The 21,417-nt window shown below is 39.5% G+C and overlaps 1 protein-coding gene across 2 annotated transcripts in view; it reads right to left on the bottom strand.

Annotated features, from left to right (window-relative positions):
* The window catches only part of CEMIP2 (cell migration inducing hyaluronidase 2), an 85,180-nt gene that overhangs the window by 26,859 nt on the left and 36,904 nt on the right, over nucleotides 1–21,417 (bottom strand). For both annotated transcript variants that reach the window (XM_042914119.1, XM_042914118.1), the window contains exons 6-15: nucleotides 20,529–20,717; nucleotides 18,524–18,693; nucleotides 16,122–16,331; nucleotides 15,605–15,810; nucleotides 15,393–15,462; nucleotides 11,819–11,947; nucleotides 9,166–9,254; nucleotides 4,641–4,772; nucleotides 3,374–3,409; nucleotides 2,247–2,402 (exon numbers count right to left, since the gene is read on the bottom strand). In XM_042914119.1, coding sequence (XP_042770053.1) covers nucleotides 2,247–2,402; nucleotides 3,374–3,409; nucleotides 4,641–4,772; nucleotides 9,166–9,254; nucleotides 11,819–11,947; nucleotides 15,393–15,462; nucleotides 15,605–15,810; nucleotides 16,122–16,331; nucleotides 18,524–18,693; nucleotides 20,529–20,717 — 1,387 coding nt within the window. The remainder of the gene's footprint in view (nucleotides 1–2,246; nucleotides 2,403–3,373; nucleotides 3,410–4,640; nucleotides 4,773–9,165; nucleotides 9,255–11,818; nucleotides 11,948–15,392; nucleotides 15,463–15,604; nucleotides 15,811–16,121; nucleotides 16,332–18,523; nucleotides 18,694–20,528; nucleotides 20,718–21,417) is intronic.

Below are 21,417 nucleotides of genomic sequence, written 5' to 3' on the forward strand. Positions count from 1 at the left end.
CGGTTTTGGTTCCAAAATCTCTGGCAGGAGAATAAAAGACCAATCTGTGCTTTCACAGAGAGAACCTCCTTTCAAGCCACTAAATGATAGTAATAAGATGAAATGATACACTTAAAAGCATAAAAGTGTAAATCCTCAAGGCTTACTATGTCAAAGGGGTTGGCTGGATTGAGAAATTTGGTTTATTCATTCTCCTCCTTTCTGTTCAAACACAAACTCCTTAACCTACTAATCATATATCATTAATTATAATTAAGGTACAAAACCCATAATATTCTGGATCCCTTAGGTTTCTCCCCCTGTTAAATTCTTTAACGGCACTGCAGAGGATTCCTACAGCAACATCAGTTTACAACTTGGCAGTGTTTTACAGTAAAAACATACATGCCAGCAAGAAAATGAAGTAGCCTGCTTAAAAATCTATGCACCTTGATGAACGTCTAAGGATATATCCCAAAATGGCTCTCTCTCATAGAAAAAGTTGTAAAGAGACAGTAAAATAAACACTGGATCCACTGACCAAGGAGGACTCTTTGTTGTAGAAAATCTTCCTTCATGAAGAAGCGATAAGAATTTTGAAACAAATCTGAAGGCCACATCGAATCAAAATTTTGTACACCTGAAACTAACATAATATTGTATGTCAACTATACTTCAATTAAAAAAGAAAAATGGAGGGGGTGGCACCTGGGTGGCTCAGTCGATTGAGCGTCCAACTCTTGATTTTGGCTTCGCTCATGATCTCACAGTTGTGAGATCGAGTTCCATGGCGGGCTCCACGCTGGTGGTAGGGCCTGCTTAAGATTCTCTCTGCCCCTCTCCTTCCTTTGCCCCCTCCCCCACTCATGAGTGTGCGCTCTCTCTCAAAAAAGAAAAAGAAAAAAGAAAAAGAGAGAGAGAGAAAAAAGAAAAAGAAAAACACTAGAGGCCAATGTCAAGTGAAAAGAATGGAACTGGGCACCATCATACTGTAGCCAAACGCTAGCCAATATACAGCTATTTTTCATTACACATTAGAAGAGACAGCTACAGCCCAATCTTGACAGGCACATCACAGCGATGAAGGCAGACTAACAGGGTTTGATTCCCACCTCAGCTACTTTTAGTAAGCTCCTCATTTATAAAGCAGGATAATGATAGTACCTACCTCACTGGGCTTTGCGAGGATTAAGTGAAGAATAAAGTATTTAGAACGGGGCCTGACACATGGCAAGCACTTAATAAACGTTAGCTATTAAAAATCCACGAAGTTTCTTCCCTCATGGCTTCCACAGTCTGACTAACAGGAGGGCTACACAGAGCGTAGCTTATAAGGGCATTCAGGATTTCCCAACAACAAGCAAAGGGGGAGTGGAACCAAGCTCACTCTTTGCCAGAGGCTAGTAAAAGCCCTTTTGCCAACACTCACCGCGCTGCCCCTCAAAGTGAGCAGTCTGTGTGGCCCATCCCCCTGACCCATCCTAGCCCAATGCCTACAGTGTATAACTTTAAGGGAACTGATGCTTGATGAATTCTGGCAGCGGGTCCAACATAAGACCTTCAGAACATGAGTTGTTCTTTGTTTTTCTCACAAGTAAAATGAGGACAATTCCAAACTGGGTCTCAGAACCGAGGTATGGGTTAATTACTTACTAGTTCCCTAAAAGCTCTAAAGTATCTTTCTGGTGCTAAGTACTATTTTAATGACTCTGTGATTATTTTGACAGAAAACATGCCAAAAGTCTGCTCTGTACAGCTGAAACACTGGTAATTACACAGCCGTGGTTCGGTTTTGAGTCAGCTTTGGCATCTATCAACTCTTATTTTCTAGGACTTTTTTCAATAAGTTATTTCCTTTTTCCAGTGGCTATTTCTGCAAACCCACCTCACAAATTGAGGCAAGAGTGACCTAACGTCATAGTTTACAGTTTGGCCACTTTCTGTGGCTCAAGAAAGAAGAAAACAAAAAAGTCAGCAGCTTATATAAGGCCTTAAGCAAGAAATGAAAAACAAGATAGTTTCCTTCGTTAATTAATAATGAAATCTAAAGTGCTTGATAGTTAATGCTCCAAAATTCCAGAGTCTACCCAGCTGTAATAGTAATGATATAATAATAATAATAATAATAGTAATAATAATAAGATAAGGTGGGGAAAACCATCACAGAGGGAACCAATGCACCCAGGATTATTGCAGAAACTTCCGATAAGGGTTAGGTTTTCATTTATTGTTCAAATTTAACAGTCTACTGCTAAAGCAATGCTTACCTGTTCCTAGGTAGGGTCCGAGGCTTCTGGTCTATTCCTCCAGTGCCTACATATTTGTTCTGACCACCCTGAAAGCCATAATTCCTGCTCTCCCCAACAAAGAGAGATTCGGATACCTCCTGGCTGGAACCTTCATCACTGGGGAAGCTTCCATCACTGTTAAAATGAGAATAACCGTTACCTCCCACCTCCAGGAAATTTAAATTGGCCCTCAAATCCAGACACGCCATAACTTAAAAGCTAAAAATTTGCAAAACAGATAGGAGCTTTTTCTAATGCATATTATCAAGTCATCAAAAAGTCCTTCTAAGCTGTGAACATACTTCGTATAAATTAATACATGGTTTGCACATGAAACAGGTGACATTTCATTTAACAGCAACAATTGATTATTTTAGTCTGCAACAACCGTATTGTACATGGGGGATGAACTTGCCCTGAGTTTAACACTTAGATCACAGTCATATTTAAGACAGTACCCAAATAACTCTTGTCTGGAGAAAAATATGTAACATTAAAAGTTCGGTTCTTAAAGATCACTGCAAAATTAGACCAGGTTCTAAGAAAGAAAATATTTAAATATTTTTTTAATGTTTATTTATGTTTGAGAGGAGGTGGGGTGGGGAGATACAGAATCTCAAGCAGGCTCCAGGCTCTGAGCTGTCAGTGCAGAGCCCGATGCGGGGCTCAAACTCACCGGCTGTGAGATCATGACTGAGCTGAAGTCGGACACTTAACTTAACCGACTGAGCCACCCAGGTGCCCCTAAGAAAGAAGATATTTAATATGCTCCCAACTTTTCTTCCCTTCCTCTCAAGTGTTTTCTCCTAAGCAAAAAAATATGACAGGCCAATCCTTCTACAGAATTCCAGCTATATTAACCTATGACTTTGGTGCGAATTCAATTAATTAAGAAAAATGTATTTTGGCCCTCTAGTGGTATCAGGAAGTGGGTGCTGTTTTGTTTTTTCAACTGCCAACGTAATGATAGAACAATCCATGTGTGATCAAACCCACCCCTCCCCCGAAACACACACACACACACACACACACACACACAAAACCAGGGCCGTTTTACCTTACAGCTTTGAAATAATCAGATAAGTATTTTAAAAACAATTACAAACCTGGCAAAGGTCAGTCCTATTCCATTATCTGCAAATCTATGAGAAAAGAGAATAAAAGAACATTTAATTTATCACCTCATGTAAGAGATAATTTCTCTCAATATTTAATTTTTGGGAAAATCCAGGAGGTTCCAATAATGTTTACTCCCCAAGACCACAAGAAAATGTTTCACTTCCCAATAACTTAAAGCACACACTCCACAGTGAAGGTAGCGTTGCTGATTACCGGCCACATGACCTTGGGTAAGGCATTCGCCTTGACTCTCTCTCAGTTTTCTCACCTAGAAGTTGAACCGAGAACATAACCTTCCTCAATGGATACTTGAGGGCATTGAACATACTAATTAATGCCAACCCTTTAGGACAGTGCCTGTACACAGTAACCAGCACACAAGTGTGAGCTCTATTATTTTTATGACTATTTTTGAAAACAATTAGGTCATGGGATTCTCTTCCAATTTTTCAACATTAATACCCAAGCTATTTCTACAGATTTAATACAAAACTAATTTTTTGCATGATGAAAGTCAGAGGTGACAGTAAAATGCCAAGAAGCTAATGTCAGTGCCAGTCGGAAAAAAAACATGTTTTTCTAGACTCTTGAACACCAAATCTTAGCTCAACATACATCAGACTTCTAAAATTATGCAAACGGGAAAAAATTAAGATGCTTACTGCCTCAAGTCGTATTAAGCCATAAGTCAACAGACTTAGTAAGGTGGAATTCACGACTTGTATTTGTAATGGCAGTGGGAGAGCAACAGAAAAACTTCTGAGTTTCCAAAAGGAAGGGAAAAAAATCCAGGTAGTTTCAAAATCTTTATTTAGCTCTCTGACATAGACGATACTTGTTATATAAAGTTAAATCCGCAACTCCTGTTCAATCTCATCAAAAAACTCTCGTGTCACCAGATGAGTTCAATTCCAATAAAAGCAACAGAAAGAATGATTCCAAACATTTGCTGCCTATGAGCGCGAGCAAACACTTCCTCAGAGCTCACCCCGTCTGTTAGTAATAATAGTAATATGATTCCAGGGGTGCCCGCTGGCTCAGGTAGGAGAGCGGGTGACTCTTGATCTCGGGGTCGTGAGGTCCAGCCCCACATTGAGTGTAGAGATTACTAAACATAAATAAATTTTTAAAAATAATAATAATATAATTCCAGAAACTATCACTGTATTTTCAGCATACTGGGTTGTTTAAAATTGCCTTAAAAAAATAAACACATAGGTGCCATCAGATAATGACTTTGTAGAGAATACCTACGCTGAATTCTGAACGACAATGTCTCCCCCTCTGACCCAAGCTCCATTGTCATTATTTTTAAAAGAAATGAGCCTGTCAATTAAAGCAGCAACACGTGGCTTTTCAGGGTCCGCATCCTGATGAGGCCTAAACCTTGGAGTTTAAAAAAAAGAAGAAGAAAAAGGACTTTTTAAACAAGCATTGGAAATCATTTATTTTACAATTGTAAGCTTAAGTGTCAGAAGGCAGGATTTACATATGACCAAGACAAACAAAATCTTAATGCACACTTTACAACTTAATTATTTGTATTTCAGATACTGAAAAAAAATTACATTTATTTATAGAAGTTTCCCAAGAACTGCTTTCATATTTTCTTATTGTTTTAAAGCAACTTACATTATAGAAGAGGACACTACAGAACATTCTAAGCACTAAAACCATTTCAAAACAAATAAATAAACAAAAACCTCAGACTAGGAAATCTGGTATGTTTTCACAAATTCTTAACTACATGGCACTAATATAAACACACTGAATAAATTCATCAGGTATTTTAACATACATATATGCAAACTAGAGTATTATTTGAGTTGTGTGCTAGTGAGATGTTTTAGATACAGAGATAAAACTAGTTCAATATTTAAAATGCCTAAATTTAAAACAGAGTGTATTTAATTAACTTGTTAATTACAAAGACTGAATTTTACTTCTTCTTTCTCTTCCTTCTACAACACTTACAAGGACCTTAATGAAAAGGTCAAAAAAATTGGTGTCAAACCACTATATAAATCAAATAAATAATTCTATAAAGCCACCTGGTTTTTAAATGTTTGTTTATTGAAAGAGAGAGAGAGACAGAGAGAGAGAGAGAGAGAGAGAGAGAGAGAATCCTAAGCAGACTCCATGCTGTCAGCACAGAGGCCAACAAGGGGCTCAAACTCATGAACCATGAGATCATGACCTAAGCTGAAATCAAGAGTAGGACACTCAAGTGACGGAGCCACCCAGGCGTCCCAAGGCCACCTATTTTTTAAAAAAGATCATTTCTATCTTAATTTTTACAAAGCTGGGGGGTGGGGATGGGGGAGAAACAACTAGATAATTTTCCAAAAACCAATTCAGCAGGCTGAGATTTTCAAACCATGCAGTCAGGAAATACCATTTGTACAAATGCCATTACCATAGTTGCTGGCACGGTAGATGCTATCATGGGAGAAGACGACATGCACAGAAAACAGCAAGTGAGAAGGTCCTTAGGCATGAGTGAGCTCGGCCAAGGAACAAACAAATTGGCTGGAGAGTAAGAAGCATGGGGCAGAGGACAGAGAAGTGAGCATATGCCAGGCAATGTGAGGGCCTAGGGAGAGCAGGACACAAGGCAGGTGATGGTCAAAGAGTACAAAGTTTTAGTTATACAATATAAATAAATTCTAGAGGTCTATCATACAGCACAGTGCCTTAGCTAATAATACTCTATTGTGCACTTAAAATTTGCTAAGCCAATAGATCTTAGGGTAAATGTTCTTATCACAAAAACATAAAAAATATTCTTAAATTTTTTTAATGATAACAATAAAGGAAGTTGAGAAAACTTTGGGAGATGATGGCTATGTATATGACCTTGATGGTGGTGATGGTTTCGTGGGTGTATACCTATCCCCAAACTCCCTGAGATGTATACATTAAATAGACACAGGTTTTTAGACGGTAGTCATACCTCAATAAAGCAGGTGGAGAGGGAGAGGGAGGGAGAGAGAGAGAGAGAGAGAGAGAGAGGGAGAGAGAGGGAGGGAGATGGACAGTCTTCAGAAACATGGAATCAAGGAAGTGATACAACTGATTTCACTTTTTTCTTATAAACTGGTACTCACTGCTACTTGGTGAAAGGACTGTAGAGAATGGACCATAGGAGACCAGTCTGGAAGCTTTATACCTGTCCTTAGATTGTGTACATGACCCCTTACACTAAAGAGCTCTGACCTAATAGGTGAAATGTCTGACTCTGGGCCATCACCCACTCTCTGGTAATTGCGGTTGCTGCCAAACAGCTTTGCAGTCATTACGCAGTATCAAGCAGATGGAAGAGTTCTGGAAAGAAGACTACACAATGTTCTACAAGAAAGTTAAAAAAAGAAAAAAAAGGATCCTAAAGTAACACTGATTCTCTGCTGTAGCCATCTCACCTTTTCTGAAATTCCAATCCATATACATCAATTGTTGACTGCTTGCTTGGATACCCTTTATTTCTAACCTCTTTCCCACTTGATCTGTAGGCGATAGCTAACTTTCCCAATTTTTCACCATCCTCATTCACGAGCTTTCAGCACACTTTCCAACCTCCCTTAATTGGCCTTGGCCTTAAATACTACCTGGTTTCTGTGCTCTTTCATTCCCTTAGACGAAACGTCCCAATCTGACACCAAGAGCTTTCTTGGGTTACAATTTCCCTTCTTTGGATGCCTATAATTTCACATCTTGAAGACACACGAAAAGGCTCATCTGATTAACTGTTGAGTCAACTTTCCCTTTGTTGTACAGACTAAATATCTTCTGGATCCCATGAGCCTTATGTTTAATTCATGGGCTTATTACTCATTGTGTTAGTTGTTTTATCATTCTTACTCATGTCTGGACTGTACGAATGTACGTGGGCATATTCTACACATGAGTTTATACAAAATTAAATATATACACCAACTGCCAAATGTCTTATTCATCTTCCATAATCAGTTCTTTCCAGTAACAACTTCTAAATGGAGTCTAATTCTCACTATGTATGCATTTATAAACTGGTAAGACAAATAATGAAGAGCAGAGGAAAAATTACCATTATCATAATATACACACATACCCAGTAAAGAACTTCTCAGGCCATTATGGATAAATTGTTTTACTGTCAAGCCTGATTAAAGCACCAATGAATTTCTGAAATATATTTTCTCATTCATCCATTCATACACACACACAATTTTTTAAGGCAGGGAAGAGAAAATCAATTGTGTTGTGTTTAAGCATTTTTCTGTTAATACTAAGCAAAGTACACATTACTAGTTCTACCAGTTAAAATAAACTCTTAAAAAGCAGCCGTGTCCTGTCAGCAAAGATTTCTTTGTTTTGCAAGTTAATATCCTCTTCTTGGTTCATAGTCGACTGTCATCTCTATGCTTCTTTTTCTTTTAAAGTTTATCTCCTATCTTCCCATTTCATATCTTGCTTAGCTATTAGGTGTCCAGTAACTTGTGTTTTATTTAAATAACGTCCAGAGTTTCCTGGTTTCTCAAATGTCATCTGATCATTGCTTTAAAATATTTCAGGCTCAACTTGACCTTTAAGTAGTCCTGATGAGTAATTTTACTAACTGTACTTTCTCCAGTTTTCTCTTGGCCTCGTGCCTTATTACTGTGTCGCAAAGATCTTGCCTCACACTTAAGTGGACTTACCAACCTACAGTGAGGATCCTATCTTATTCCCTTGTGAACAGTAGGGCCTGGTGTCTTTTTCTTAAATATCTATCAAAAGAGCCTATTAAACCTAGCACCCTTTAGAAACTATAAGTTGGTGGGGCGCCTGGGTGGACCAGTCTGCCAAGTGTCCAACTTTAGCTCAGGTCATGATCTTGCAGTCTGTGAGTTTGAGCCCTGTGTCATTCTCTGTGCTGACAGCTCAGAGCCTGGAGCCTGCTTCAGATTCCGTCTCTGTCTGTCTGTCTCTCTCTCTCTCTGCCCCTTCCCCACTTGCACTCTGTCTTTCTCAAAAATAAACAAACATTAAATTAAAATAATAATAATAATAATAATAAAGAAACTAAGTTGGTCAATCAACTTGAAGTATAGGAAAAAAACACGTACGCAGTTTCTGCTGAATAGGACTTTAAGTTGCCATCTTTTCCAAAAACTTTTATTTCCATTGGAGACATGTTATTTATTTTGGCTCTTATAGAGCACATAGAAGAACTCTGTTGAAATGTTCTCCCTATCCCAACCACATTTTGCGGTTACAAAGGGGGGCAACATAGAGCCCAGAGACGATGGGACTCTGAGACTACAAACAACTGAACCAAACTAGCTTGCTCATCAAGTTCAAGACCTTTCTCTGCGAAATACATTTCAATGCAATGTTCCATTTTGACCACTAACAATAAATTCGATAGGCCTTGGTTTTCAGGAATTACACCAAAATGTCTTAGCTTGTTTTTCAATGAATCATGTTCTATGTTAGGCCAAATGTAGACCCTGTTTTCAACACCTCTCTCTCCTTTTTCTTTCTCTTTCTGAATATCTCTCTAACATCAATTTACAATGGTGAAAAAAGGGGAAAGTATCAACTTCTCTGGCATCTCAATAATATTTTAAAACAAACAAACCAGCCACAGGACCTAGAACAGCAGGGGGAGAAAAAAAAAGTTTCCCCAAAGCCTTCCTACAAGCTTTGAAAACTTTAGTTTAAATGTGTTACTGGAGAACAGAGCACAATGACTTACAACTCAGGAAGTTTTGTTTTGGCAAGATAGGGCCAGAATGTGATGTAAAAGGATGGACTCTACCTTGCGCTGTTATCCAAACAGAGGTATTCTCTTGGGTCTGCCGCACTAGCATTGGTTGTTTTGACACCTTTGTCAATAAATAAGCCAGCCTGGAAAATATAATAAGGGACTGAAGTGAACATGAGTCCTAAGTTATATCTATATACTTCTCATGACTCATGAAAATTACTTGTAGCTTATCACATCCACCAAAGAGAAGGGAGAGGAGCGAAGAGCAAGGCAAAGGTTTTATGAAAACAACTACCTTTCTGGATATTTTTATAATTTTATGTATTCAGTCATTCAACAAATATTTACTTGGTGCCTACCTTGTGGGAGGCACCAAGCGTGATGCATTAACAAGGAAACCGTGGTCTTTGCTGTTGTTGGCATATCCAGTAGCAGGAAGACACGCAATTAAAGAAACAATTACCATCCTGTATGATAAGCAGTGATGAAGTGAGTAGATGATGCTTTAGCAGCATGTAAGAAGAGGCACCAAATGAGACCTTCCTCATAGATGGGAGACAGAGGATTCAGGGAAGGTCTCCTCAAAGCAGTGACCTCCTAAAGCTGAACGATGAGGGATGGGGAGGACCGAACCACACAAAAGAATGGGTTGGGATGAAGGGTGGCGGGGCATGGGTGGGAAGCAGCTGAAAAACCCGGAGCAAAGTACTCAAGGAAACCGTTGGTACAAAAAGTCTGGAAATGAGGGAGAGCAGGGCACATCTGAGAAGAGACTTAGATGGATGAACAGGAAATGTATGGAGGAGGGGAAAGCAAGGAAGAAGGCTGAAGAGAAACAAATGGTGGACAACATAGAGTCAATGTGCTGGAGTCCATTTAACGAGACTTTTAATAAAGGCAATGTAATTAACCGCACGTTAAGAATGAATGCTCTACCCACAGGATGGATAATGGATCAGAAAGGGAAAGGGGCAAAAAGAGAGATGAGAGATAAGAGATAAGGTAGGACATGACCCTGGTAATCCAGAAGAAAAACAAAGATGACAGAGACTTGGGCAGTAGTAATGGGGGAAAATGGATACGGTGAGAATTCTTTATGAGGTAGATACTGCTTAGCAATGAACAAAACGTCTAAGGGTGAGGGAGAGGGAGCGATAAAGGTTCATATCTTTCTGTCTGGGCAATCAGGTGGCTGGTGGTTTCATTCAGTGAGACAGAGATATGGGAATGGGTCTAGGGATACACATAAGGATTTTAGTTTTGAACACATTTTAGTGATGTGTCCCTGAGACAGCCAAATGTCAGTTGGAAATCAGACATGACTGACCTGTGCCAGATGCAGATTCGGGTGTCATGAGCAACCAAAGCAAAAAGGTCAGTGTTGGTATATTTACAGCTTATCCAAAGATGACAGGTTACTGTCTGAGGACCCCAAGGGTTCTGTTTCCCTTGGCTGTAAAGTATCATTCTGGACAGTCAGTCCCAAATTAAACAATTTAAAACCTAATCATCCGCTCATTATTTAGATATGATATTCTTCTAATCAATAGAATAGATTACTACATGTACTTCTGGTATATGACATTAAAAGTTAATTAGAATAGGATGTTTTTTTATATCACTACCATTAGAAAATTTTGAGGATTTCCACTTTGAAATGGTACTCTCAATAATTACTGGGCTTAATCAACTACTCGGCTTCTGACCAAGGTTTTTTGCTCTCTCAAGTGTTTAAGTGATGCTAAGCTCTTTAAATTATAGCACACTTAGGTCTTTACAGGATCCTCTCAGCATCGTAAATGGGAAGTATTTGTTGAACTTTGACGTGGATCATATCAGGGTAAAGAATCTGGGCACTATATTACATAGTGAAAATACCCAAGTGCCTTGTAAGCACAACATGAGGCAAATACATTTATTACTTGAGGGTGGGAATAAATACTAAATATCATGAAAACCGGTGTTCCTAAATGGCTTTTGCTTTAGTTGATCTGTATCATTTTAAATTGGGCCAAATATCATAAACAGTATTTTACCACATAATTCGTATGAAATGCCCAACAGGACATTCTACCAGCACTGTGAACTGAGAGAAGAAAGGAAGTATGCTTCTTAACCCACAGAAGCATATCATCTAATGTGTACATCCCTAATAGGTACTAACGATTGGAAAGAAGGTGAGAGGGAAAGAGGGAGGGAAGGAGTGAAGAGGGGAAGGTAGGAGTGAGGGAAGGGACAAGGACACAGGGATCAAGTCCATCATTGTAATTACTCAGATTGTATGCACATGCATGTGTTGGTATATATGCCTGGGTGTGTATAAATGAGATCCGGTATGTAATCCTGAATGTGTCTGCTTTCCTTTTTAAGAATTTTTCTTTAATGTTTATTTTTGAGACAGCAAGGGTGAAAGGGGGAGGAACAGAGAGGGAGACAGAGAATCTGAAGCAGGCTCTGCACTGCCAGTGCAAAGCCAGACGTGGGGCTTGAACCCAGCAACCACAAGATCATGACCTGAGCTAAAGTCAGACACTCAACTGACTGAGCCACCCAGGCGCCCCTGTGTCTGCTTTTTTAATCACAAATTACTTTTTGTGATGACAGGTTTTACCTAAAACTGACATTTCTCACTTGTATTTCTCAGCATTCCATCCTTCACCCTGTAAATCACATGAACTGATTTTGTTAAGGCCTAGGAACCTACCTTGAAACTTGAATGGACCCTGTTGTTATAAAATATACCCAACGGAGTGAGTTCTGGTTTTGCTAAGAGCTGCAATCCACTGGATTCTCCAGTAGGTTCCTTGTGGAATAAATACCATATTCCAGCATCCTGTAATTAAAAGGGTGAGATCATTAAAAGCCTTATTTTATAAAGCCACCCTATGAAATGGCTTCAATAGACTAAGTGCTTCAGAAACAAAAATGGATCTTTTTTAAAAAAATTTTCTTGAGTTTATTTATTTATTTTGAGAGTGAGAGAGACAGAGGCAGCGTGAGCAGGGGAAGGCAGAGAGAGAAAGAAAGAGAAAGAGAAAGAGAAAGAGAAAGAGAAAGAGAAAGAGAGAGAGAGAGAGAGAGAGAGAGAATCCCAAGCAGGCTCCACACTGTCAGTGCAGAGCCTGACATGGGGCTCAAACCCACAAAACCATGAGATCATGACCTGAGCCAAAACCAAAAGTTAGACACTTAACTGACTGAGCCACCCAGGCGCCCCAAAAATGAGACTTTTTAACACTAATTTTTCATTGTCTCAGGCTCAGAATGGACTATAAAAACTTGTGCACTCACCTAGCACTTTCAGAGCCATTATAATCATGTTTTTAAAAAACAAATTTACTTCTGCTTGCAGTGTTCGATAGAAATAACTGGCTGAGGCCAAAACTCATTTTCAAAACATAACTCTCCCATCGTTATCTACTTTAATAAGTTATGCAGAGTTAGAACCAAACAAGGCTGCCTGCCTTCCATGTGACCAGGACAGCACGGCCTTTTAGCAATATGAGGGTTTTTCTGTTTACCTCCAAACCTGATCAATAGATGAGTCATATTCATTAAACAACTATCCGCCAACACGCAGAGCTCACTGACTTCTTTCAAACAACTCCAATGCCCTTCCTGTCCCGAGGCAAATTTTTGCCAAAGAAAAAAAAAAACCACCACACGCATGAATCAGGATGCTGTCTCAGTCTGGATCCTGTCTGTTCAATTTCAGTATTCCTGACCTCAACAGGAGCAGCAGAACAGTTTAAACATCTTTGATACTCAAAATGAGCTATAAAAGTCAAAATGAAATGATCTTAATCTCCATGACCATTTTTTTTATTTTACATTAAAAAATTTTTTTTAAGATTTATTTTTGAGAGACAGAGAATATGAGCAGGGGAGGGGCAGAGAGAGAGAGGGAGGGAGACACAGAATCTGAAGCCGGCTCCAGGCTCTGAGCTGTCAGCACAGAGCCCGAGGAAAGGCTCAAATTCAGGGAACTGTGAGATCATGACCTGAGCCTAAGTCGGAAGCTTAACTGACTGAGCCACCCAGGTGCTTTTATTTTACATTTTAATTAAAAACCAGCCCAATGCTAAAAACAGCTTCACGTAGAAGAATGTGGATTGAATGGGATGTTCCAACGTAAACATACAGTCCCAAAGTATGCTACAGATTCAAATTCGGCAAATATTTGTTTAGAGCCCACTGTGTGCCAGGTGTACAGTAAGACTATTCTCAAAGAATTCAGAGTGTAAGTGGAAAGAGAGAACAAAAATATACATACTAGGTACTACATTACAATTAATTACAAAGCTCTGCAGGAGCACAGAGAGATGCACTGTGGAAAGCATATATACCTACACACAAAAATGAAGGTAACATTTAACATTTTTCCACGATAGAGGAACTACCCTGAAAAAATGTGTTTGCCACCTCTACTTTTGGGGGCACAAAACAGACCACAGAAGAAGATCTGGAGGCTCTATACCATGGCCTTAAAAGCGGAGGGTAGAAGCGAACCCTCCCAGGATGCAACGGGAGTCTGGGGAAGGGGCAACATGGGGGGTAGCTGCTGTTTCCTGTTAAACACTGTGGTGTCAAAACAGGTAAAGGGAGCTCTGTAAAAAGGCAGTGGAAACGTACAAGAAGAAAGAGTTTGATTTATTTTGGGAGGAAAACCCTTGCCAAAACATGAGCTTCGCCGGGACAGTTTTTCTAGAAAGAAAAGAAAGAACTCACAGAACGAAAAGGAAGAAGAACGAACACGGGGTGGAAAACAAGAGACCCGCTTCTTCGTTTCTCACACGAGCCCCAGGAAGGGCTTCTGGCAGCCTCACCTTATGCTTTTTCATCAACTATTTGCAACTTGTTTTCATCTTCACTGTTCACTTGAAACGTACCACAGGTCAGAAGATGATCCGGGGTTGAGGCTGCATATCAAACTCGCATCTTTACCCCTAGAACTCCCCCTTCTAATTAGGAACTCTCAACACAAACCCCGATAGATTGCTCAGCAAACATCGGATGAAAAATGAATGAATGAATGAATGAAACCTGAAACGATTAAATGCCCGGGTCTCTACCCTGTCAAGTAAGAATTTTACATTTTATGTTTTTAAGGAAAATCGCAGAGGTCAATTCCACCATCACCCAGAGACGCCCGTGTTTTAGTTACCGGGAAGAAATACTTCCTTCAACTTATCTTTCACTTGGTCCTGGGAAACAATGCTAGGTATGTCTTTACATTTAATTATTTAATTTTAATAGTCACGATATATAAATATGAATATTTAGGTGTTGGTGTAAAGCTATTTCTCTACTGTGGTTTTCAGCACAGATATAATCATGATAGTATAATGTCTTCAGGATTCACTTTTATATTATAAGCTAACAGTTTTAAATCACACTCAATTATGAATGTAAATTTCTCCAGCTTTCTTCAGGAATTATTTCTGCCATCCAAAAATAGTTCACTTATTGTCTTGAGTTATACTCGTGTGTGTGCGTGTCTCTGAAATAATTCAAGGCACATAGTAATATAAAGTACAGAGTTGGGTTGACCTGCTTTGCCAAGGAGATAAAACCCCTAAGTGTGGATGATCCCTGCATTTAACAAAAAGACATATCCTTTCACCAGAATGACTGCTGTCATAATGTTCTACATAATAATCCATTCCTATAAAGAAAAGCTAAGGCTTTCTTTGTTCATCAGAATTAAAAACTGAAATGATCAGGGGCGCCTGGGTGGCACAGTCAGTTAAGCTTCTCACTTCATCTGATCTCACCATTTGTGAGTTTGAGCCTCACATCGGGCTCTGTGCTGACACCTCAGAGCCTGGATCCTGCTTTCGGATTCTGGGTCTCCCTCTCTCTCTGCCCCTCCCCCACTGGTACTCTGTGTGACTCTCTCTCAATAATAAATAAACATAAAAAAAAAAGAAACTGAAACGATCAGTTACTCGGACACACATGACTTAAATAGAAGTCAGAAAGATTACAAATGATACACTAAAAATACACTCTGAAGGTACAATAAACCCACATATCAGCCCGCCTCTTTTCTTCCATTTGGCATCTGTCTTACCCCACTCATAAATACTAACTGGCATGAATGATTTGGAAGAAACAGAAGAACCATCAACTGTATTCTCCTTTCAACAAAACAGGCAGTAGCAGAAAACAAAGCCATGCTTGAGTTAGACAGTCACACGTTACATTACATCCATATAATATCCAAAATACTTATAAACACGAATACAAAACAGCTGAAAGCATCTAATATTACTTACCTGTGAGCCTGCAGCCGCATTACTAATCAGGTTATTGTTGGGATGAGCAATCCAGAAAGTCGAAACAGCCCTGCAAGGCATTTTTTAAAGTGATTTAAACATCAGTCAATGAAAAAATCCTGCCCACTAAAAATGTCCTCCAAAACATCTTCTCCCCAGAGTCAAAGGCCTTGAGCACCACACTTGAGGTTTTCTCTCTGCCAGATACTCACATGCAGTCCGTGGCGGGCACAGGGACATAATTTCCAAACACTTTGTCTCGCATGGCAGTGCACATGGAATTATTCCTATCAGTGGGGAGGAGGGTGCCGGGTTTGGTGAGGAGTCCCAGATTGTGGAACAAAGTATTTCTCTGTTCAATACCATCTTCCAAAAAGAAACAATGACCCAGTGTGTCAAATCCAATTGTGTCTTTTATCTGCAGAAACACAAGCGTATCATGTCACTGGTAACATGAACGACTGCGGTGTTAGTGACGAGGCTATCTACGTAGCATGCTCAGTACAAACGCAAAGAGACGTTTTAATCTTCACCGGAGGGGCGAAGTCAACTGTCAGGCTTTATTGATCTCTTAAGAGAATAGAGGAAAACACCGGAATTCTCAGTACAAGCAGGATAGAGTAAGGGATGCGGGACAAGAGCCGACTTCTCTCAAACTGAGAAGTTGGGACAATGGAAGACAGTTAACGCTTCTGACAACACGCATCGACGTGATGAGAGGCTACGTACCAGCAGGCCATTTGTTCCGTGCACAGTGATGCACCTTGAGAAGCTGTGATGAATAGACAAGCCATCCACAAATGTCGCGTGTCTGTACCCTCCCTTGTGATCCACGTCCCCACACAGGTGAAAATGAACAGGATACCGCCCCAGATGCTGCTGACCCATGTGTCTCAGCTCCACATAGGACAGATGCACTGAAGTAAAATTTTTCCTTATCTATAAGACAAGATAACTGGAATCACACTGATAGGCTTTGGAATATTTTTTTAAAAAATTGTTTTTTACATTTATTTATCTTTGAGAAACAGCCTGAGGCAAAGCGTGAGCGGGGGAGGGGCAGAGAGAGAAGGAGACACAGAATCCGAAGCAGGCTCCAGGCTCTGAGCAAGCGGTCAGCACAGAGCCTGATGCGGGGCTCGGACCCACAAACTGTGAGATCATGACCTGAGCCAAAGTCGGACGCTCAACCGACTGAGCCACCCAGGCGCCCCTAGGCTTTGTAATATTAAGGTAGAAAAAAAAAAAAAAAAAAAAAAAAAAAAAAAAAAAATATATATATATATATATATATAGTTCTAATAGAAAATGTCTGAAGGAGAACACATATTAAAACTTTTCTTTCTTTGGCACCTTGCTTTCTAGGATCTCCAGTTACTAAGTTAGCAAGTGCTGCTGCTTCTTTTTTTGGTTTTGTTTTTTGTTTGTTTGTTTGTTTTAAGTAATCTCTATACCCAAAGTGGAACTCGAACTCTTGACCCTAAGGATCTGGAGTCACATGCTCTACTGACTAAGCCAGACACAAGTGCCAGCAAATGCTTCTTAACCAAGTGAATACTTTCAAGAGCCATAAAAATGGCCTCTCATAAGAATACAAAGACAGGTAACCAGGAAAGCCACAGAAATGATTTGTCTATATAATATGTATTGATTTCTTCAAATATTTTGGTCATTTCCAGTCTTATCTTGTTCTTTGATTTCTATAAACTCCACCATAGTTTGATAGTTATTTGTAAATCCTTCTCAATGTTTTAGCACATAATATTATTTACTTCGATTCTTTTTAAAACTTTCTCTGGGACCCACAATTTGAGCATAAATTAAAAAAAAATTTTTTAATGTATGTTTATTTTTGAGAGAGAGAGAGAAAGAGAGAGAGAGAGAGAGAGAGAGAGAGAGAGAGAGAGAAAGAGCACAAGCCAGGGAGGGGCAGAGAGGAAGACACAGAATCTGAAGCAGGCTCCAGGTTCCAAGCTGTCAGCACAGAGCCCTACTCGGACTTCGAACTCAGGTCAGATCATGACCTGAGCTCATCCAACTGAGCCACCCAGGCACCCCAGAGCATAAATTTTTAAACACCGGATTTTTAATCATACTGTTAAAAATAAAAAAATAACACTGACCAACATTTCCTAAAACAGTGTGACAGAAATGTTGCTAACAACCATAACCTACTGAGTGTACAAAAGACAGATTTTAAAACACATGTAGCCAAAATGCAGCCCAGAAGGCCAATCAGCTAGTACACAGTGCAATGCTTATCATATAGTGAGTGCTCAATACTTCTATATAAATAAAAATCTACATATAAAAGTATGTGTAGATTACTATTGCTTACCTTTTCATAATATCAAGGTATTTTTTTTAAGTTTATTTATTTATTTTGAGGGAGAGAGAGCATGAGTGGGGGAGGGGGAGAGAGGGGGGGAGGGGGGGAGAGAGGGAGGGAGAGAGAGAGAGAGAGAGAGAGAATATCCCAAGCAGGCTCCATGCTATCATCGCAGACCCAATGTGTGGCTTAAACCCACAAACTGTGTGATTGTGACAAGCTGAAATCAAGAGTTGGATGCTTGACCGACTGAGCCACCCAGACGCCCTCATACATGGAGATTGCATGCATGGATACCAAGACTCTTTGTTTTTTTTATCTCTATGTGGTTCTTCTCAGTGTAAATGGATTTAATTCTTCATGGGACAAAATGGTTTATGGCTCCAGATCAACTAAATGAAGATATAACTTTCTCTTTCAATTCTGAAAAATCTCCTCACTGTCACTAAATAAAGAAAACACAATTCCTTTTTAATATCCATATAGATCTCATCCCCAAACTTGAAACTTTCGGGGTGCTTGGGTGGGTCAGTTGGTGAAGTGTCTGACTTGGGCTCAGGTCATGATCTCGCGGTTTGTGAATTTAAGCCCCACGTCGGACTCTGTGCTGACAGCTCAGAGCCTGGAGCTGGCTTCGGATTCTGTGTCTCCCCCTCTCTCTGCCCCTCCCCAACTCATGCTGTCTCTGTCTTTCTCTCTCTAAAAAAAAAAAAAAAAAAAAAATTCAAAAAAATTCAAAACTTGGAAGTTTTTTCAAACATGTATTTAGCAAGCAAGGAGCTCCTTAAATCTTTTTGCCTACCATGACATGTCCCCCAAAGGTGTCATAATCAAAGAACTGGCACTGGTTTCCAGCGTAGCATGAGTCTTCCATTTCTCCTCGGATCACAACATTCCGGGTGAGAATTCCGACCTCTGCTCTCATGTCTACACCATCAGTGATCTCACCCATGTGCAGGAACTGAGGGGCTTCTGATTGATGTGGACAAGAGACAAAAAATATTAAAAAAAAAAAAAAGAAAACAGGAAACATATCAAAAAGACAGTCCTCTAACCACAGAATATAAGGAAGCAAGGCTTTTAAAGATCCTCAGTGTCAAAACCACACACAGACAAGGAGCTTAATCCTCTCCTGGATGGCACCAATATTCTGGAATCTACCTAAGTATCCACCCCCTCTCTCTTTCTTTCATTCTCTCTGGTTCCTGCCCATATGCTCTAGTTCTAATCCCTTGAGGACACATGAAGAATGAAATGCATAGTGAATCCAGATTAAAAGGAATGGTTTTGTAGATGTTGATAATGGGGTCTCAAGTTGTTTTTGCTTTTACTTCAAAGCTAAAGTAACATCCATTTAAACATTAGCAGTACAAACATTACCAAGATTTTATAACATTTCATAAAATAAAATATCTTATTTTAATATTGATAAGCATTCTTTTAAATGTCCACCTTTATTGGAAGTCTAGAAACCCTTTAATAATGAGCTTTTCTCTGATGTTTTTATTACATAAACTCAGGAAGGAAAAATACAAATAAATCAAGCAGTTAAGATCGTGGGAGATTCATTATCATGTAGACTTGTTAACAAGAGTGGGAATTTCCAAACAAAATTAATGCCAGATGGTATCATAGTTTTTTGGGTTTTGTTTTCCGCTTATGCTCTATAGTGTCAAGAAGGAAAAGTACAACACTGAGTGAAGCAGAGACCAAGTCCCAAGCGAGCCAATCATCCTATTTTTTTTTAAAGCAAACCACAAAGCTCTAAATTACCCATGAGTGTGTGCCTATTAAATAGGTACTGTAAGCTCTCTTGTTTTATATCATAATTGTATATAATCTTGAGTACAGAAGGAAAATGATGTAAATAAGTGAAATGAATAATAAATTCCATAATTAAGGAAACACACGAACAAGCTTTGCCTATTACCTGCCTCAGGATAAGTGGCTGGTAAATGTCAGCCCCTCTTCCTAAATATGGCTTACAATACGGATCTCACTGCATATTCCTTTCATTCAAAAAACATTAGTCAAGACTGTGATTTAAAAAATGTAGTGTACGAAAATACCTTTTTGGTTCTATTTTAAGTATTAGTGAAATGTTTTTGTTTTTGTTTTGCCAAGGAAGTAGGCACTCAAAAATCATGAGATTTTTTAAAAAATTTTCTTTTAATGTTTATTTTAGAGAGAGACAGAGCACAAGCAGGGGAGGGGCAAAGAGAGAGGGAGATAACAGAATGTGAAGCAGGCTCCAGGCTCTGAGCTGTCAGCACAGAGCCCGACGTGGGGCTCCAACCCACGAACTGCGAGATCATGACCTGAGCCGAAGTCCAAAGTTCAACCAACTGAGCCACTCAGGTGCCCCATGAGATTAGTTTTTTTAATTAAGAAGAGAAAGACTTCTATTTAAATATGAATCAGTTGATAATTGGCATTATTATTATTATTTGATAGCAGAAAATTAACAAGAAGTTGGATATGATCTCGGAGAAAAAAAAAACAATCCATGTAGTTGCTATATATATACATATACATATAAATATAAATATATCTATAATTTTTTTTTAACAAAGAAATAGCACAAAATACTAATTTGCCTGCAACACTACTGTTCAATGAGTACTATACTTTTTATCTAACATCCTCTGGGATCTAGTGTTCAAAGCACCCCACTGTTAAGATCTTCGATATCAAGATGATGATGGTGATGGTGATAATGCCTTGGGATGGGAGTGGTGGAAGGGGACCCGGGAATGCAAAGCCAAGAGAAGAGCGTTTGCCAAGAAGCATTCTAAGCAGTCGGATACCTTTGACTTTGACCTGGAAACGGCTGCACTCTGGACAGGGGAGAAGAGTGAACTCCTCTGCTTGGTACATAGAATAGTCTGTGCTTGCAACCACAATCTGGTCTCCAGGTTTCCAGCTACTAACATCATCCAGCAGATGAAGCTTCACTCCATCCACAACCTCCACCCGGAAACCTGAAAGAGAAACACCTAAAGGAAAAAGCAAGGAAGAAAATGATACATCATAGGCATTTTTTCCCCTAAAATCAATTTTCTCACTGATTCACATCAAAAGTTAAGACAGACACAAGTCAGTATGATTTCACCAGTGCTAACCATGTGCCAGTCATTCCGCAGATACTACTAATAAAAAGATGAACATGTACATCCCTGACTTCCAGGGTAGAGAGCCCCAGCACCCCGAACCATGATGAGACAGAAAATGTCACGTTTCGGTACCATTTCTTTTATAATTTTGAAGAAGCCTCTCGATCCCCAGATCTTTTGCTATACTTCAACTCAGTGCTAAAACTGGGGTGTCTGGGTGGCTCAGTCGGTTAAGCGCCCAACTCTTGGTTTCAGCTCAGGTCATGATCTCGCAGTTCACGAGTTCGAGCCCAGCATCGGGCTTTGTGCTGACAGCTCAGAGCCTGGAGCCTGCTTCGGATTCAGTGTCTCCCTCTCTCTCTGCTCCTCTCCTGCTCACACACTCTCTCTCTCTCTCTCCCAAAAAATAAACATTAAAAAAAAAGAATAAAAGCTTGCCTCTGGCAATCTCTCTTTTCTGTGCCTTTGCTCAAGCTTCATTCTTCAGTTACAGCGTCCTTCCACTCTTAATTCACCAACCAAGATACTATCCATCTTACAAAAGTCATGCAAATCTTTTTCTTTTTTTTTTTTCTTTAAGTTT

The sequence above is a fragment of the Panthera leo genome, chromosome D4 (genome assembly GCF_018350215.1).
Source record: "Panthera leo isolate Ple1 chromosome D4, P.leo_Ple1_pat1.1, whole genome shotgun sequence".
NCBI classification, from domain to species: domain Eukaryota; kingdom Metazoa; phylum Chordata; class Mammalia; order Carnivora; family Felidae; genus Panthera; species Panthera leo.